This window comes from Condylura cristata, unplaced genomic scaffold, assembly GCF_000260355.1.
Source record: "Condylura cristata isolate star-nosed mole 26May11 unplaced genomic scaffold, ConCri1.0 scaffold00002, whole genome shotgun sequence".
Classification (NCBI taxonomy): Eukaryota; Metazoa; Chordata; class Mammalia; order Eulipotyphla; family Talpidae; genus Condylura; species Condylura cristata.
In genome coordinates, this window is record NW_004567103.1 from 867,443 (window position 1) to 880,639 (window position 13,197).

The 13,197-nt window shown below is 63.6% G+C and overlaps 1 protein-coding gene across 1 annotated transcript in view; it reads left to right on the forward strand.

Annotated features, from left to right (window-relative positions):
• The first annotated feature begins 2,054 nt into the window (after positions 1-2,054).
• Positions 2,055-13,197, forward strand: part of IQCA1 (IQ motif containing with AAA domain 1) — a 98,407-nt gene continuing 87,264 nt past the window's right edge. Inside the window, exons 1-3 of the mRNA XM_012725163.1 lie at positions 2,055-2,099; positions 10,419-10,743; positions 12,466-12,585. Coding sequence (XP_012580617.1) covers positions 2,089-2,099; positions 10,419-10,743; positions 12,466-12,585 — 456 coding nt within the window. The 5' untranslated portion in view covers positions 2,055-2,088. The remainder of the gene's footprint in view (positions 2,100-10,418; positions 10,744-12,465; positions 12,586-13,197) is intronic.

The window sequence follows — 13,197 nt, forward strand, 5'->3', positions numbered from 1 at the left end:
GGTGTTGCCTGGCCTAGATCCGGCTTTCCTGGAACACAGTGAGAACTTTTGATCTGCAGACAGTTTTGATTTTTATTGCAGTGTGCTTCCTTATGTTGTTGGAGAGATTTCGCATTAGAGGTTTCTTTTAAGACGTCTCAACAAACCCTTTCCTAGATGCTTAAATTCTTCTTTTTCCTCTACGTCTCCGTAATTGACCCATGTTTTTCCTGGAGTCTATAATTCCGATGACCTGTGCCCAGTTGATCTTATTCTTTTTTAAAGATTTACTTATTTATGCATACATCTCTGGTCCAGGCCAGAGGTGCAGGGGGCGAGAGGCTTCCCCAGAGGCAGAGCGGGGAGCAGAACAGGCCGGCTGGCAAGATGCACTGCTGAGGGGAGCTGCGGGGAGATAGGAGAGGGCTGCAGCGCCCTGGGGGTCCCCTCCGGGGCGGGGATCGAACTCGCTTCACAGTGCTGCACCTTCACTTGCTGCGCCACCAGAGAGGGCCCTATTTCTTTTTTTTTTCTAAGGCGGTTTCTATCTTGGACGGTTTCTGACGTCCACTTGACTCCTCACCTCCACGTGACCCTCTCCCCTCTCTGTGTCGTTTCATCTGGCTCCAGCCCGGGGCTGTCAAATCACTGCTCACAGCACCCTGCTCTGCTCTGCCGGGGACCACGGTCTGGGGTTTTCCTCCCGCAGGCTACTCCTCACCACAGGGCAGCCGCCCCCCTTCCTGCCTCCCCGTTCATGCCGTGGCCTGTCGCCGACCTGTGGCCTCCCCCTCCCGCCTCTCTCCCACCAGGCACAGGCGGCCTGCGCAGTCTGCTCACCCGCCACGGGAGCTTGCTCCCCCGCTGCCTTCGCTGGCTCAGTGAGCTGAGAGGCGGGACAGGGCTTTTTAGCTGCTTTTCTAGCTGGAGGTGTCGGAGGATGCCAGCTGGACCCCTCGCTCCTGCAAGGCGGGGTCTGGCTTTCTCTCCTGAGACCTGGCAAACTCTGCCCCACCCCAGGAGAGCACCCAGTCCCACACCGTGCATCTTTGCCTGAGGGCCTGCACACCCTGGGGAAGGGCACATCCTTGAGACTTCGGAGGCCTCTGCTGGGGCCCTGAGGGTGGCGTCTGATCTCTACTGCCCCCACTTCTTACATCCTGAACCTGCCCGGGGCTTGCTGACTCACTCCTGCTCCACCTGGTGTCTCTGTTCCTGCCTTGTTTGTTTCCAAAAGTGTTCCTGATAGTTCTTGGCATTTTGTCCACTTGATTTCTCTCCCCAGCAGGGCCCTAGGAGGGCGGGGGGTGGGGTCCCGGCCACTCCTATCACAGGCTTCATTCAGCTCATTGCAATTACTGCACAGAGCTGCACTTGACTTATGTTTAGTTCCCATTTTTGCTAGATTGTGCAGGTTTGTTTATTCCGCCAGTAAATTGTGGGGCAGGAACTTGTGATCATTCTGCCATTTTTACGTGGCTGCCCATGGCCTCTCCAATGTCCCCCTGTGCCCAGGGACCTCTGAAGGGAAAGCGCGTTGTCCGGCTTTACAGATGTGAAGACGGAGGTCAGGCAGCGTAGGCGAGTGGCAGAGGGGCCGAGAGGAGGGCGGCGGGAGGCGGGCGCGGCCCCCGCGCAGCCCGGGCACGCTCTGGCCCGCGGGGAGGCCAGGCTCAGCCGGGTTCTGAGCTGCCGCTGGGGCCGCGCATCCAGCCCCGGCTCCGGCGCCGCCCGGCGTCCCCGCGGTTGCCTCGGAAACAGCGCGGCCGCGCAGGCGCGTTCTGCACCAGGGGCGGGCGCGCTCCGGGCTGGGTGGAACGGCACTGCGCATGCGTCCCATCTTTGTTGCTAGGTTGCGCCTCGCGTCGGGCGCTGCAGGTTAGGAGCCTGCGGTGGCTACAGAAACTAGCGCATCCCCTGCCCGTGCCGCCCGTGCCTGCGCACGCCCCGAACTGTCGCCATTCCCGGCCCCAGAGAGACGGCAGCCCGAGCCCCGCCCCCTCCCGAAGGACCTCCCCTGGGGGAGTCCTGCACCCTCCAGCCGGCGCCCTCCAGAGGGGGACCCAAGAGCTTCCCAGCAGACGAGTGGAAGAGGGAAAGTAGCCGGTCATGTCGAACGCGTAAGTGGGCACTGCGCCCTGGCCGTGGAGTGGACTTCGCTAGCACAAGGATAACCCGCTCCTCTTCTCTCTTTCCTTCTCCTCTCCCCGCACCGCCGTTTTACGTTTTAGAAAATAAAGATGCTCCTCAGGAGAGCGTATCTGCTCCTGGTGGACAGGAGTGTACACTCAAGGATGCCCCTGCTTCCCTCGCAGCCCGCCCCGGGAAGGCCAGCGCCTGGGCCACCGCGTGCGCCCGCCCCCGCGAGGCTGTTCCGGCGCGGGTACTTCCGCGGGCCAGCGCAGGGCCAGCTTTTGTTCCTTTTCCACACGGGGCTGCTTTGCAGGAACCCCGGGTGCGGCTGTCCCGCCCTGCTGGGCGCCGCGCACCCTGCGGGGCACCGTGACCAGCCGCCAGCGGGGTCTCCCACCACAGGGCCGCGTCACGCCCGCTCGGTGCCGGCCAGGCGCCCGGACACACAGCGGCTCTCGCGGCCCGGGCGTCCCTGTTCCTGTTTGCAGCCGAGGGAAGCGGCACCAGTGTAAGCACTCGCAGCTCCTACAGCCTACAGGGGCCCCAGGCGCTGTCCGGCAGCTGGCCGCTGCGCCCGGCCTCACACTCACCCAGAGTTCCGGGCAGGCAGGTGTGGGAGCTGTGAGGTTCTGGCCTGTGGAGGGCTGGGGCCGGGGATCGGTCGGTCTGGGGCGCTGCGTTTGGAATATGTGCTGGGCGTCAAGCAGGCAGCTCGTGGTGGCCTGCGTGTCAGAGACCCCTGGGCAGCGGCAGGGGCAGGGGTGGACAGGGAGGAGGAGTGGTCTGCCCACTGAGGACGGCAGGGGTGCGAAGGCCCTTTACAGTAGGGGGGCAGAGGTGGGCCATAACGGCAGCCAGAGGGACATAGACAAGCGCTGGGCCCTTTCCTGGAGGACACCGGACAGAGAAGTGGCCAGCGGCCACCATACCATGGTGAGGCCCTGAGCTGAGCCCGCCAGGTGGGAGACAAGTGGTGGGGGAAATCTCAACTTTTTTAAAATCGGGAAGCTGGTGCGTTTATATATTTCAGCACACTGAAGATCTATAAAATATTACATAGAAGTTATTACTGGGAGGGAAAGCGACGCCGAGGAGAGCCCCCGCGAGAACCCGGCCTGCAGGCAGATACTCGGGTGACCCGACGCTCGCTGGGCTCGAGAGTCTTCGGGCATGGAGTGACCTGGCGTGGCCGGGCCCGAGGGACTGGCCAGGCGCTCAGCCACTGCCACCCACGGGCAGTGGGGGGGCAGGCGGCAGAGAGGCCAGGGCGAGGTGGGCGGGGCCCCAGAAGCCAGGGGAGGGGCGCTGTCTCCGGAGGAGGGGTCGTTGTCAGGGAGATGGGGAGCTGGCGGGACCTAGCCGGGAGCCCAGAGGTGCCCCTGCCCTTCCTGGGCTGCAGGAGTCCATGCGAGGTGCGGCGGAGTGTGGGGTGCTACAGTGCATGGCCAGGTGCACCCTGGCAGGCCACGGCGGTGGGGCAGCCTGGGAGTCGCAAGCAAAGAAACCGTAGTCAGTGTGTGTTTGCTGCTGAGGGCGTGCCGGGTGGGGGCAGAGAGGGTGCCGGGGAGGAGCAGCAGACGGCTTGCCAGCGAGGGCAGGGCCCGAGCGCAGGGGGCGGGCGCCCGCTTCAGCTGACGGCCGGGGGTTAGCGCCAGGGGAAGGCAGCCAGGTGTGGGGCGGAGTCTGGGGCGGGGAAGGTGCCCAGCTGGTGGGTGACAGCCACCGGGCAGAGGCAGGAGAAATGTGTGGAGCTCGGGTGCGGGTCCAGAATGTTCTAGAGGTGGCAGTGGACCGCCCGGCCCGCCCCTCACCCGGGGCTGGAGGGCTGGGGAGGCGGAGCAGAGGGCCGCAGGGGCAGTGTTCCCAGGGAGGTCAGCCCGCAGGCCACGGGATACTCAGGGCCCAGCACAACAGCCAGATGCCAGGGAGAGTGAAGGCTTTGTGGCGGATCAGATACCCGGCCCAGCGCCCACTTGAAGTCAGAGCTTCCACCCGATTGCTGCTGCGTGAAGTCCGGCCGCCCTGCTCCTGGGCGGGCCAGCCGCGGAGCTGCGGGACACCCCTCCTGTCCTTTGTCCCGGCCCCTGGCTCCCGCACCGTCCTCCGGCTTGGAACCGCAGCCTGTGGTCATGGGCCCAGCTGAGACCCACCACGAGCTCACAGCAGTGTCCAGCAGCCTCCTGGATAATGCCCTTCCCCAGGCGCTTTCAGTTTTTCGCGGACCCTTTCTATGTGTTTTCACCCCACGGCCAAGCTTTGGGGGTGCGGCCTTCCCCGCCAATGCATCCAAGGTGGCGATGGCCACCCTGGAAAGGAGCCGTCAGGCAGTAACAGGAGACGGGCGGACACAGGTGAACTTGGGGACATTCTGCTCAGTGCAAGGTCACCCCTCAACCCCCTGCGCAGACCCCTGACGCCAGGTTCTCTGGTGTCAGTTCACACTGCGTGGCAGGGTGGGGGGCAGGCAACAGCTGCGGATCGCCCCTTCCCCCCGTCCCCCCACACCAGTAAGGAAAGGGAGGTGCTGGGCTGGAGAGCAAAGCGGGGTACTTTGCTCAGAAGCACCAGCCCAAGGCCGTGAAACGTCCAAGAGGCAAATAGGCACAGAAAGGCCCGGGAGGGCCTGGCGGGGGGCGGCGGGGGGGTGTTGTCTGGAGAGGTCTGGACCTAGGAGAGCCGGGGGGTGCACCCAGGGCCGTGCTGAGCCCCATCGTGTACACGGGGGGGCTGAGTTGTGCTGGTGGATCAGTGCCGCTGGGCAAGAGAGCTGCGCCCACCTCCCTGGGGGCGTCACCCTCGGGCCCTGCTGGTCCTGAGGGCGCGGATCCTCACAGCCCAGTGGGGAGGGACCCCGGGACAGGATGTCAGCTGGCAGCCCCCCAGCCCCACACGTGGGGTGTCAGCGCGGCCGAGGCCGGAAGCCAGTGCGCGCAGGGAAAGGTGTGGGTGCAGGGCTGGCGAGCACGCGAGGCCCGACAGGCCAGTCTCGGCCAGGAGCCCCAGCTAGGAGCCGCCGCCCAGGCCCGCCTGGAGGGCGCCCCTTTCTCTGACCCGTGGTGGGAGCACACCGAACACCGGGTCTCGGGCTCCCCGTCACCCCACCCCCACGCGTCTGGCTGCGGTTTCCCGGGTGGGGCGCGCCTGCCCGGACCCCTTGCTCCTGGTGGGTCTCGCGGGGGTCCCCGGCCCGAGGCAGCCCCTGCGGCCACTGCCCGCCCGGCTGCGCAGCAGTGCGAGGGCCCGTCCATCTGTGTGGCCCCCGCCCCGTGCAGAAGGCAGGACTTGACTTCCGCGTATTACTTGAGCCCTGAGGCGGGGGCCCTGCCCTGCTTCTGGTCTCCGCGGGCGGCCCAGGCTGCCTCTGGCCCCGGCCTGCGCGCCTCCCCAGCTGCTGTGGGCCGAGCGGGCCGCCAGCTTTCCCCGGCCTGCTGCGTGTGGGTGTGACCGTGTCGGGAACGCGCTGGCTGCTTGGTGGCTTGTGTTGTCCTGACCCATGGCCTCGGCTGCCACCGTTTCACTTACAAGTGGTTTTTTAAATCTTTCGCTTCAATCCCGCCTTTATCCACTTCATGCCTGGTCACTCTGCTTGTCAGGGCCTATTTCTGGGGTTTTCTCTGCTGAAGTCGCTTTGGTCTCTGGCTTTTCACATTTTCAGAGGGCCTCTGGTCTGTTCTTCCCAGCGGGTCGGGTGCTTTAACAGGCCAGGGCCGGGCACTTCTCTGGGCCTCCGCCGCGTCTGCAGGCCTCACTGCTGTCCTGCTCGGGGCCGAGGGCAGCCTCCCTCCCTGCGACCCTGGGGTCCCTGCGATGACCCCCAGCCAGAGGACAGGTGCCCCCTCGGCGCTGGGCCGTCGGCTGAGTGGAGTCTCAGACCCGCGCTCTCGACACAGTTACAGGTCCGTCAGTCTGGGCGCTTGTCCTGACAGCTGAGGCCACACGCCTGTCCCACGGGGCGCTCCTGTCCCCCGGGAGCCGGGGAGCATGCGCTGTGTCTCCCGCGGTCGTGGGTGGGTGGGCGCGTGGTGGGGGTCGACGGCCCCTCGGCCCCTGCAAGCCCGGGCTCTGGTGAACCGGGGCCTCGAGACCCTCTTCGCGGCCCCAGTAGAGTCACTTGCCGGGTTTCTCGTTATCCCCAGTACAGACCCCCGACTCCGTTCACAGGGAGAATGGCCGGAATATTCTGGATCCTTCCGACAGGATGCGGAGGGGGTTGCCGTGGTGACTGTCCTTTCAAGGAGCTGCTCCTGGCAAATGGCCTTGCTTGGTAGAAGTTTGCTCGGAGGAGTGAAATGCCTGGACTGAGCGGAATTCTCGACAGCGCCGTTCTCCTCAGTGAAGGTGTCTCCCGAGAGCTCTCTCGAGACATGTTTTGAAACTACTGCTAGGCTGTGAAAAATCTGGTGCTGGAACCCCAAAGACCGAGTGCCAGAAGTAATATTCATTATCACACCCAGTGGGGCACGGGGCTGGCCGGTAAATCGTTTCTGTGGCATCCGTCACACCCGTCACTGCCTGTGTGACAGATGACTGTGCCACGTGACTCGTCATCCCTCACTGGCATCCATCTTGGTGAACAGGAGTGGGAAAGTTGAGCTGTTCAGAGAATGAGCTCTGGGTGGGCTGCCTGGAGGCGGACTCCCAGGGCATCACCTGGGCAGTCATGTCGTGTCTCAGCTCTCTCACCTGTAACCGAAGTCTAATGCCTGTCTCAAAGTACTTAGAGCAGCGGCTGACTTCATAAAAGCCATCACCGCCATCAGCACCCCATCTCCGTCACTGTCACCACCACCACCATCAGCATCGTCACTCTCACCACCGCCATCACTGCCGCTACCATGGCTACCGACAACCATCATCACCACTACGACCTTCATCACCATTATCACCGTCAGCATTCATCTGAATCTAACACTCTCCACATCCAGAGAAGGGTTTCATTTTTGGCAAAGAAGATGAAACGCTCTTTCTGTGCTCAAGCACATACAAATGATCGATTAAACAATTTTAAGTGTTTATGTTAGAATTTTACATTAAAACAGTATTTTAATTGTAATTTAAAATTTATATTACTGTACTGATCCCACCTATTTATTATTGTTAACAGTACAGCATGAAGGTACACAATAAAATATTTTAAATTGAAAAATGAAGACCTGAATTATTTCAATCCAAGTTGCCAATCTCTGCAGCAGGGTCAGTCTGAGCAGGCCCAGGAGCTGGCCCAGCCCGGAGCCCGCGGGGTGGCGGTGAGGAGCGGTCCGGCCGGGAGGACTGGAGCGAGACGGCCGGGCCTCGTGTGAGTCGGGCAGGGTTACCCTTGCTGGCCTGGCCGCAGCAGCGGGACAGCGCCCACGGCCCCTGCCGCGGCCAGAAAGCGGCTCCGTCGCCGGACGGCAAGCAGTGGGCTGGGCCCGGAAGCGCAAGACCCGCCCGCCCCGTGGAGCGCCAGGCCAGGGTGACAGAGGCGACCGAGGGCACCAGCGGTGACGGAGGAGACTGGCGAATGCCACTAGGCCTGACGCGCTGCAAAGACCCACGAACGAGAGCTGAAGGGGCCAAGGGGCAGCGCCCAGGTGGGCTCTGTCGGGGTTCTCACCCCAAGCACAACAGCGAGACCCCTCAGCTGCACCCCGGACCCAACAACTGGCTTTTTGACAAAAAAAAAAACAAAACTGGAAAACGAGTTTCTAAGGCCCAGTGGCGGGCTCTCACCAGAGTGTCCTCGGTGTCACAAGTCACAGAGGCCACTCAGGAGACGAGGGGGCAGGCAGCTGCCACGGCGCAGTGTGCAGCGGGCCGGTGCCAGCCAGGCGGCACGGGCTCCACCTGCCAGGACCGAGACCCCAGGCGGCAGCGGCAGGTGGCGGCCTGGGCTGCGGAGGTGTCGGGGCGTCTAGGAGGCCTGCGAGCCCCCGGGGGGCAGCGCGTGCTGGGCGCCCTAGTCTGGGCCCTGGCACGCGGCTTCCTCCCTGCGCCCGCCTTCGTGACGGTGGTCAGCGGACCGCTTCTCCCGGGCCGCGCACACTCACCGGCGCCCGCCTGCTTTCATCCCTTCGGCCCTCGCTCTGCACGCCCGACTGGGCTGTTTTCAACTCTAAGCGTCCGACTGGGCCACCGAGCACCCATCAGCTCGATTTTCATTTCTCAGTCCAAATAATTAACCGATGATGTGAACCTGACTGGTCCGTTTTAGAATCCTGGCGCAGGTATAAGGGGGGGACGCCACCCTGCATCGGGCCCAGCACCTCAGCCCCGGGAAAGCCACCAGCCCCCAGCATGCAGAGGCCGCGGGGATCCGATTACAGGACAGTTCCGCCGTGGCACCCAGACAGGTGGACAGCCCGGCTGAGTGGTTCTCTTCTCGCAGGCGTCCCGGCACACTCAGGTGTGGCCTTGGTGGCGGGCAGGGCCGGCGCGTGGGCGGTTTGCGGAGCTGGTGCGAGCCCAACAGGGCTGGTGACTGGAGCTGAGGCCGCGAGGGCCAGGCCTGTGACCCAGGAAGGTGGGAGCGGGGCTTCCCATCACACCGTGCACAGAGCAAGAGCTTTTAACTTCCAACCGCCACCTTCTCCTGAACCCACCCCAAAGGGCGGGCTGGAGGAGGCCTCCCTTCTTGCATAGCGCTGTGAAGCTGGCAGCAGCCGCTTTGGCACGAGTCCAATCCCCAGCCGGGGAGGGACCCAGGGCGCAGCAGACCCTCCCGTCTCCCCGCTGCTCCCCTCAGCAGTGGGTTTCAGGACATCTGCCTGTCTGCTCCCCACTCTGCCTTTGGGGAGTCCTCTCACTGCCCCTGCACCGCTGGCCTGTACCCCAATTCTGTTTGCATAAATAAATGCATCTTAAAAAAAAAAGTGGGAGGGCCGGGATGGCATGGCGCGTGACAGGAGCTAGCTGATTTGGGCTGGCAGCCTCGTCTGGCTGCCTCGTCTGGCTGCCAGGGGAGGGCGGCGGGCAGGTGACCTGCAGCGGGGCGTGAGCATGGAGGGCCAGCGGGTTCCGCGAGCAGCCTGGGGGGAGGGGGCTGTGCTGCTTTGGGCCTTCCCACCCCGGGGAGGTGCCGAGCGCCCCATCCTGGAGCAGGTGCACCTGCGGCACGTGGCCGTGAGCGGATGCCAGGCCCGGCGGGCGTGGGGTGAGCTCAGACTGCTGAGAGGAGATGGGCGCCCTCTGGCCCCTCCCCACTTGCCTCTCAGGCAGGAGACTGGAGCCCCCACCCCAGGCAAGACCATGCAGACACTGATGCCGGGGCTCCCAACCCTGGCGAGACTCACTGCTTAATGCGCCCCTTTCCACACCCTGCCCCGCTACTCTGCCCCGCTCTGGATATAAAGGGGGCGCCAAACTCTGGGGGAGCAAGGTCTTTGCCGTGACTGTCACTGTGCTCGCAGGCCGGGGTTTGGCAGGGGCCTAGTCCGGGCCGCGGCAGGGAGAGGCAGAGCCTGGCACGCGCGTGGCCGCGGCAGGGAGGCAGAGGGCGGGGCCTGGCCCGCTCACCCTGGGCCGACTGCTCTTCCGTGGCTCAGCCAGGGCAAAACTGGGGGCGGGGGGCCCGCGACACAGCCCAGGGCCGCCCCGCCCCCGCCTGCTCCCGACTCCTCGCCCTCTGAGTTACGGCTCTAAGGCCACGCTCGTTGCTCGCGGGCGTCACTCACTCACCACCGCAGCTGTGTGGCCTGTGTGGCACACACGTGGCACTTCCCTGGGCTCCTGAGGACACCGGGGCATGGTCACACACCTGGGGGCACACCCAGGCTTAGCGGGCAGACTGCCAGGGCCGCCGGGCCGTGCCTGTGGACAGAGAGGCAGAGTGACACGCGACTGTGGCCATTTACTCCGACTGCGGATGGACATTCAGGCCGTTGCCCCACTGTTTGCAATGACCGTGACCCTCCTCGATGGGGTCCACAGGGCTCAGGAGAGGGCGCCACCGGCCAGCAGTGCTGTGCTTCAGGGTGGCTGCTGCAGGGTGTGCTGGCCTCCGCCACGCCTGTGGGCTCCGCTGGGGCTCTGGCCGACCGTCCTTGGACGGCGGGACGTGCCCACGCTGTGTCTTGGGCGCGGTGAGGCCCGGCGGCACCACTCACCGGAGGCTTTCCCAACCTCTCCCGCTGTTTGCTCGCTAGGTAACAGCGGCCGTGTGCAGAGACCACGCGCGCCCCCAAACAGAACTCGGGGCTCAGGGCCTCGTGCGGCGCCCTGGCCCCCGGGGCGGGTGGGGGTGCGCGTCGTGCGTGGCCAGCCGCCGGTGGGTGCCCCGCCCCAGAGCCGCTCCGGCTCACGGGGTCGCCTGAACTGTCCTCCCGCAGGATGTATAACACGATGTGGCACCAGACCCAGGAAGCCCTCAACTCTTTGCTCGTGAAAGAGTCTCAGAAGATGCTGGAGCCACAGAGCAGTCCGGTGTTCATCTTCCAGATGCTGGCCACCTTCTACATCAAGTACGTGCAGATCTTCAGGAGCATGGAGAGCGTCTACGACCAGATCGTCCACCCGCAGAAGCGCATCCTCGTCCGGAAGATGCTGGACGGGGTGATGGGCCGCATCCTGGAGCTGAAGAGCGAGCTGGTCGAGCTGGAGCTCTCGGAGTTCCACTACTTCGATGACATCTTACAGGACTTAAAGCTGCTTCCTGTGAGTAGGGGCTTTTTGTTTTCTCACTTGTTTCTTTCTGCTTGCAATCAGCTATGCGGGCCTGTGGCCAGCTTCCCGCAGGCTTTCCAGACCCGCTGACCGGCTGTTTGCCGCAATAAAGCTGGGGCCCAGCCCTCCCGTAGACCCCGGCGCACGGTGAGGGCGGGCTTCCCGCCGGCTGCCGCCAGTCCTCGCCCAGCCCTGGGCCGGCGGCCCGGCCCGAGGCGGCTGCCATCCGGTGGCGCCGTGTCTGCCCATCTCCCCGCCCGGCCTGGTTCCGACAGCAGCGCCCGCCCCCGCCGCTGCAAGGAAGCTCTGTCTCCCCCGCCCGCGAGCAGCCTGCAGGGTGGATTAAGCTTTGCGCGGAGGCCGACTCGGACGTGTCCACTGGCTGTGGAGGGCCAGGCACTGGGCAGGGTGCTCCCCTTCTCCCGCCACCCCGGGCCCCGCAGTCACAGGGGAAGCACCCCACAGCGCCCTGAGTCTGGGCCTCTGGCTGTCCCCAGAGCCGTGGCGCTCTTCTGCTGCTCAGCCAGCGGTTCGCACAGCTGGACCCGAGCCCCTAAGCATGGCTGTGCGGTTGGGGGGTTTGGCGGCTGCACAGCCCGGGCCCCCGCAGGAGATCTGGGACTGGACAGAGCGAGCGCGCTGTAGGCAGCCAGGCACCCAGGCAGGCGGGGGAGCTGCTTGGGAGGGTCGAAGTTAGTGTCCGTCACCTCTGACTGGGGACGCTCCCGCCCGGCCCAGGAGGTCCCACGTCCTCCCCCACTGCCCCTACTGGGGAAGCTGGACTGTTCCGCGACCTGCCCCCGAGGGCGCTCTCGTTAGTAGGTTCTCGAGTGTAGAGAAACATGCGGGGGCTGGAAGTTCCTTGGTTCTGCCCCCAGAAAACGGAAAGAACCCCAGGTGTCTGCGCGGGCGTGGGTCCGGCACGGGTCCAGTGGAGACGGCCTTCCCGCCCTCCGTTCTCCATGTCTGTTCCACACCCCGGAGCCTCACCATGACACTGCACCCCTAGGCAGGCCGTGCAGCCAGGCGAACACCGCTTTGTCTTCAGTTCCAGAGCACAACCGTGAGCGTACCACTAACAGATACAACCGTGATACTCAGTGGGATCATTCTCCTCTGTGCCCCAGCCCACGCTTACCCCCCGGATGCTCATTCTCAGGAACCGTGGGGGGCCCGGAGCCTGCCCCCTCCTCGGTGGACAGGATTTTGAGGCTAGCCTCACAGATATTCATTACCTCCTCTAGTCTGAAATATTTGTAATGAGCGCCAGCGGAGAGCCAACGTTAACATCATCATATAAAAATGAGTTTCCTAATAAACAAATTGATTTTGTAAATAATTTTTGCAATGGGGTGAGCTAGGTAAAAATAAAACCATATTTTTAGCAATGCGTGACCATTTCCATACTGACAGTTGATGATGCTACATTGTTGGACTTAAGTCAAAGACGCCTGCCGCTGCACAGCGTCCTCACGGCGTCCTGACTCGCCGCCATCCCAGGCAGGCTGACCTGGACACCTCTGGAGTATTCACCGCTTGGCCTCAGTGAGCCCAGGCCAAGGGGACGTGCCCTCGGGGCTTGACTGTAATGACCAGACAAGGGTCGTCAAGGCCGTTCCCCTTGCTGCTTGTCTCCTTCCTCAGCATCCCTTAGGTGAGGGCAGAGTGAGCCCTGGTGTGGTGCCCACAAGCACTTTTGTCCTCTCTCTCTAGCAACAGCTGGACATCCCCATACCCAAGTACTTCCTGAAGGAGAAGTCAGACGTGATCAAAGGACGAGAGAAGATCCTGTCTCAGATAATCACCAGCAGTGGGCTAGATCTTCCGGGCAAGGTGTGTGCACCCCTCTAAACGCCTCATGGCTGTGACCGGCCACTGCACTCCCTTCCCACAGACGGAGCCCCCGCCCCGTGTCCAGTGTAGCTCTGGGGTGTGTTTCTGATGACTTGTTCCCATTATGTTTGATAACTAAGGGGTCGACGCACAAATACTCTCCTGGTTAAGTCGGGATCTCTGAGACCCAGGCCATCATCAACTCGGTCAGTTTCTCACCTCCAATCAATCGCCTGTGGTGGGTGGCGGGTGCTGGTCAGGGAAGTGACTGAGCTCTGTGGTCACTACAGGCAGCTCAAACATAGTCCAAAAACTTGATAGGAACTGTCCAGTTCAGTGATACCTGGAACCCCTCAAATGGACAGTGTTGTGGGGAGGGAAACTCCCCAAAGGCCCCCTGGAAGGCATGCAGGAGCCCCCACCCCCACAGCGACATGCCATGGGCCACCTTAACCGGGACAGTCAGAGAGGGCACAACCCGAGGCGGGGAGGAACAAGTGACCAGCACCTGTTGTCCTACAACAGGCCCCTGGCACTGCGGGTCTGGTGCTCAGGAAGCCCCACCCTCACCCCTTCATATCTCCCACCTCCACCCCCCCAACCCCCCTAACC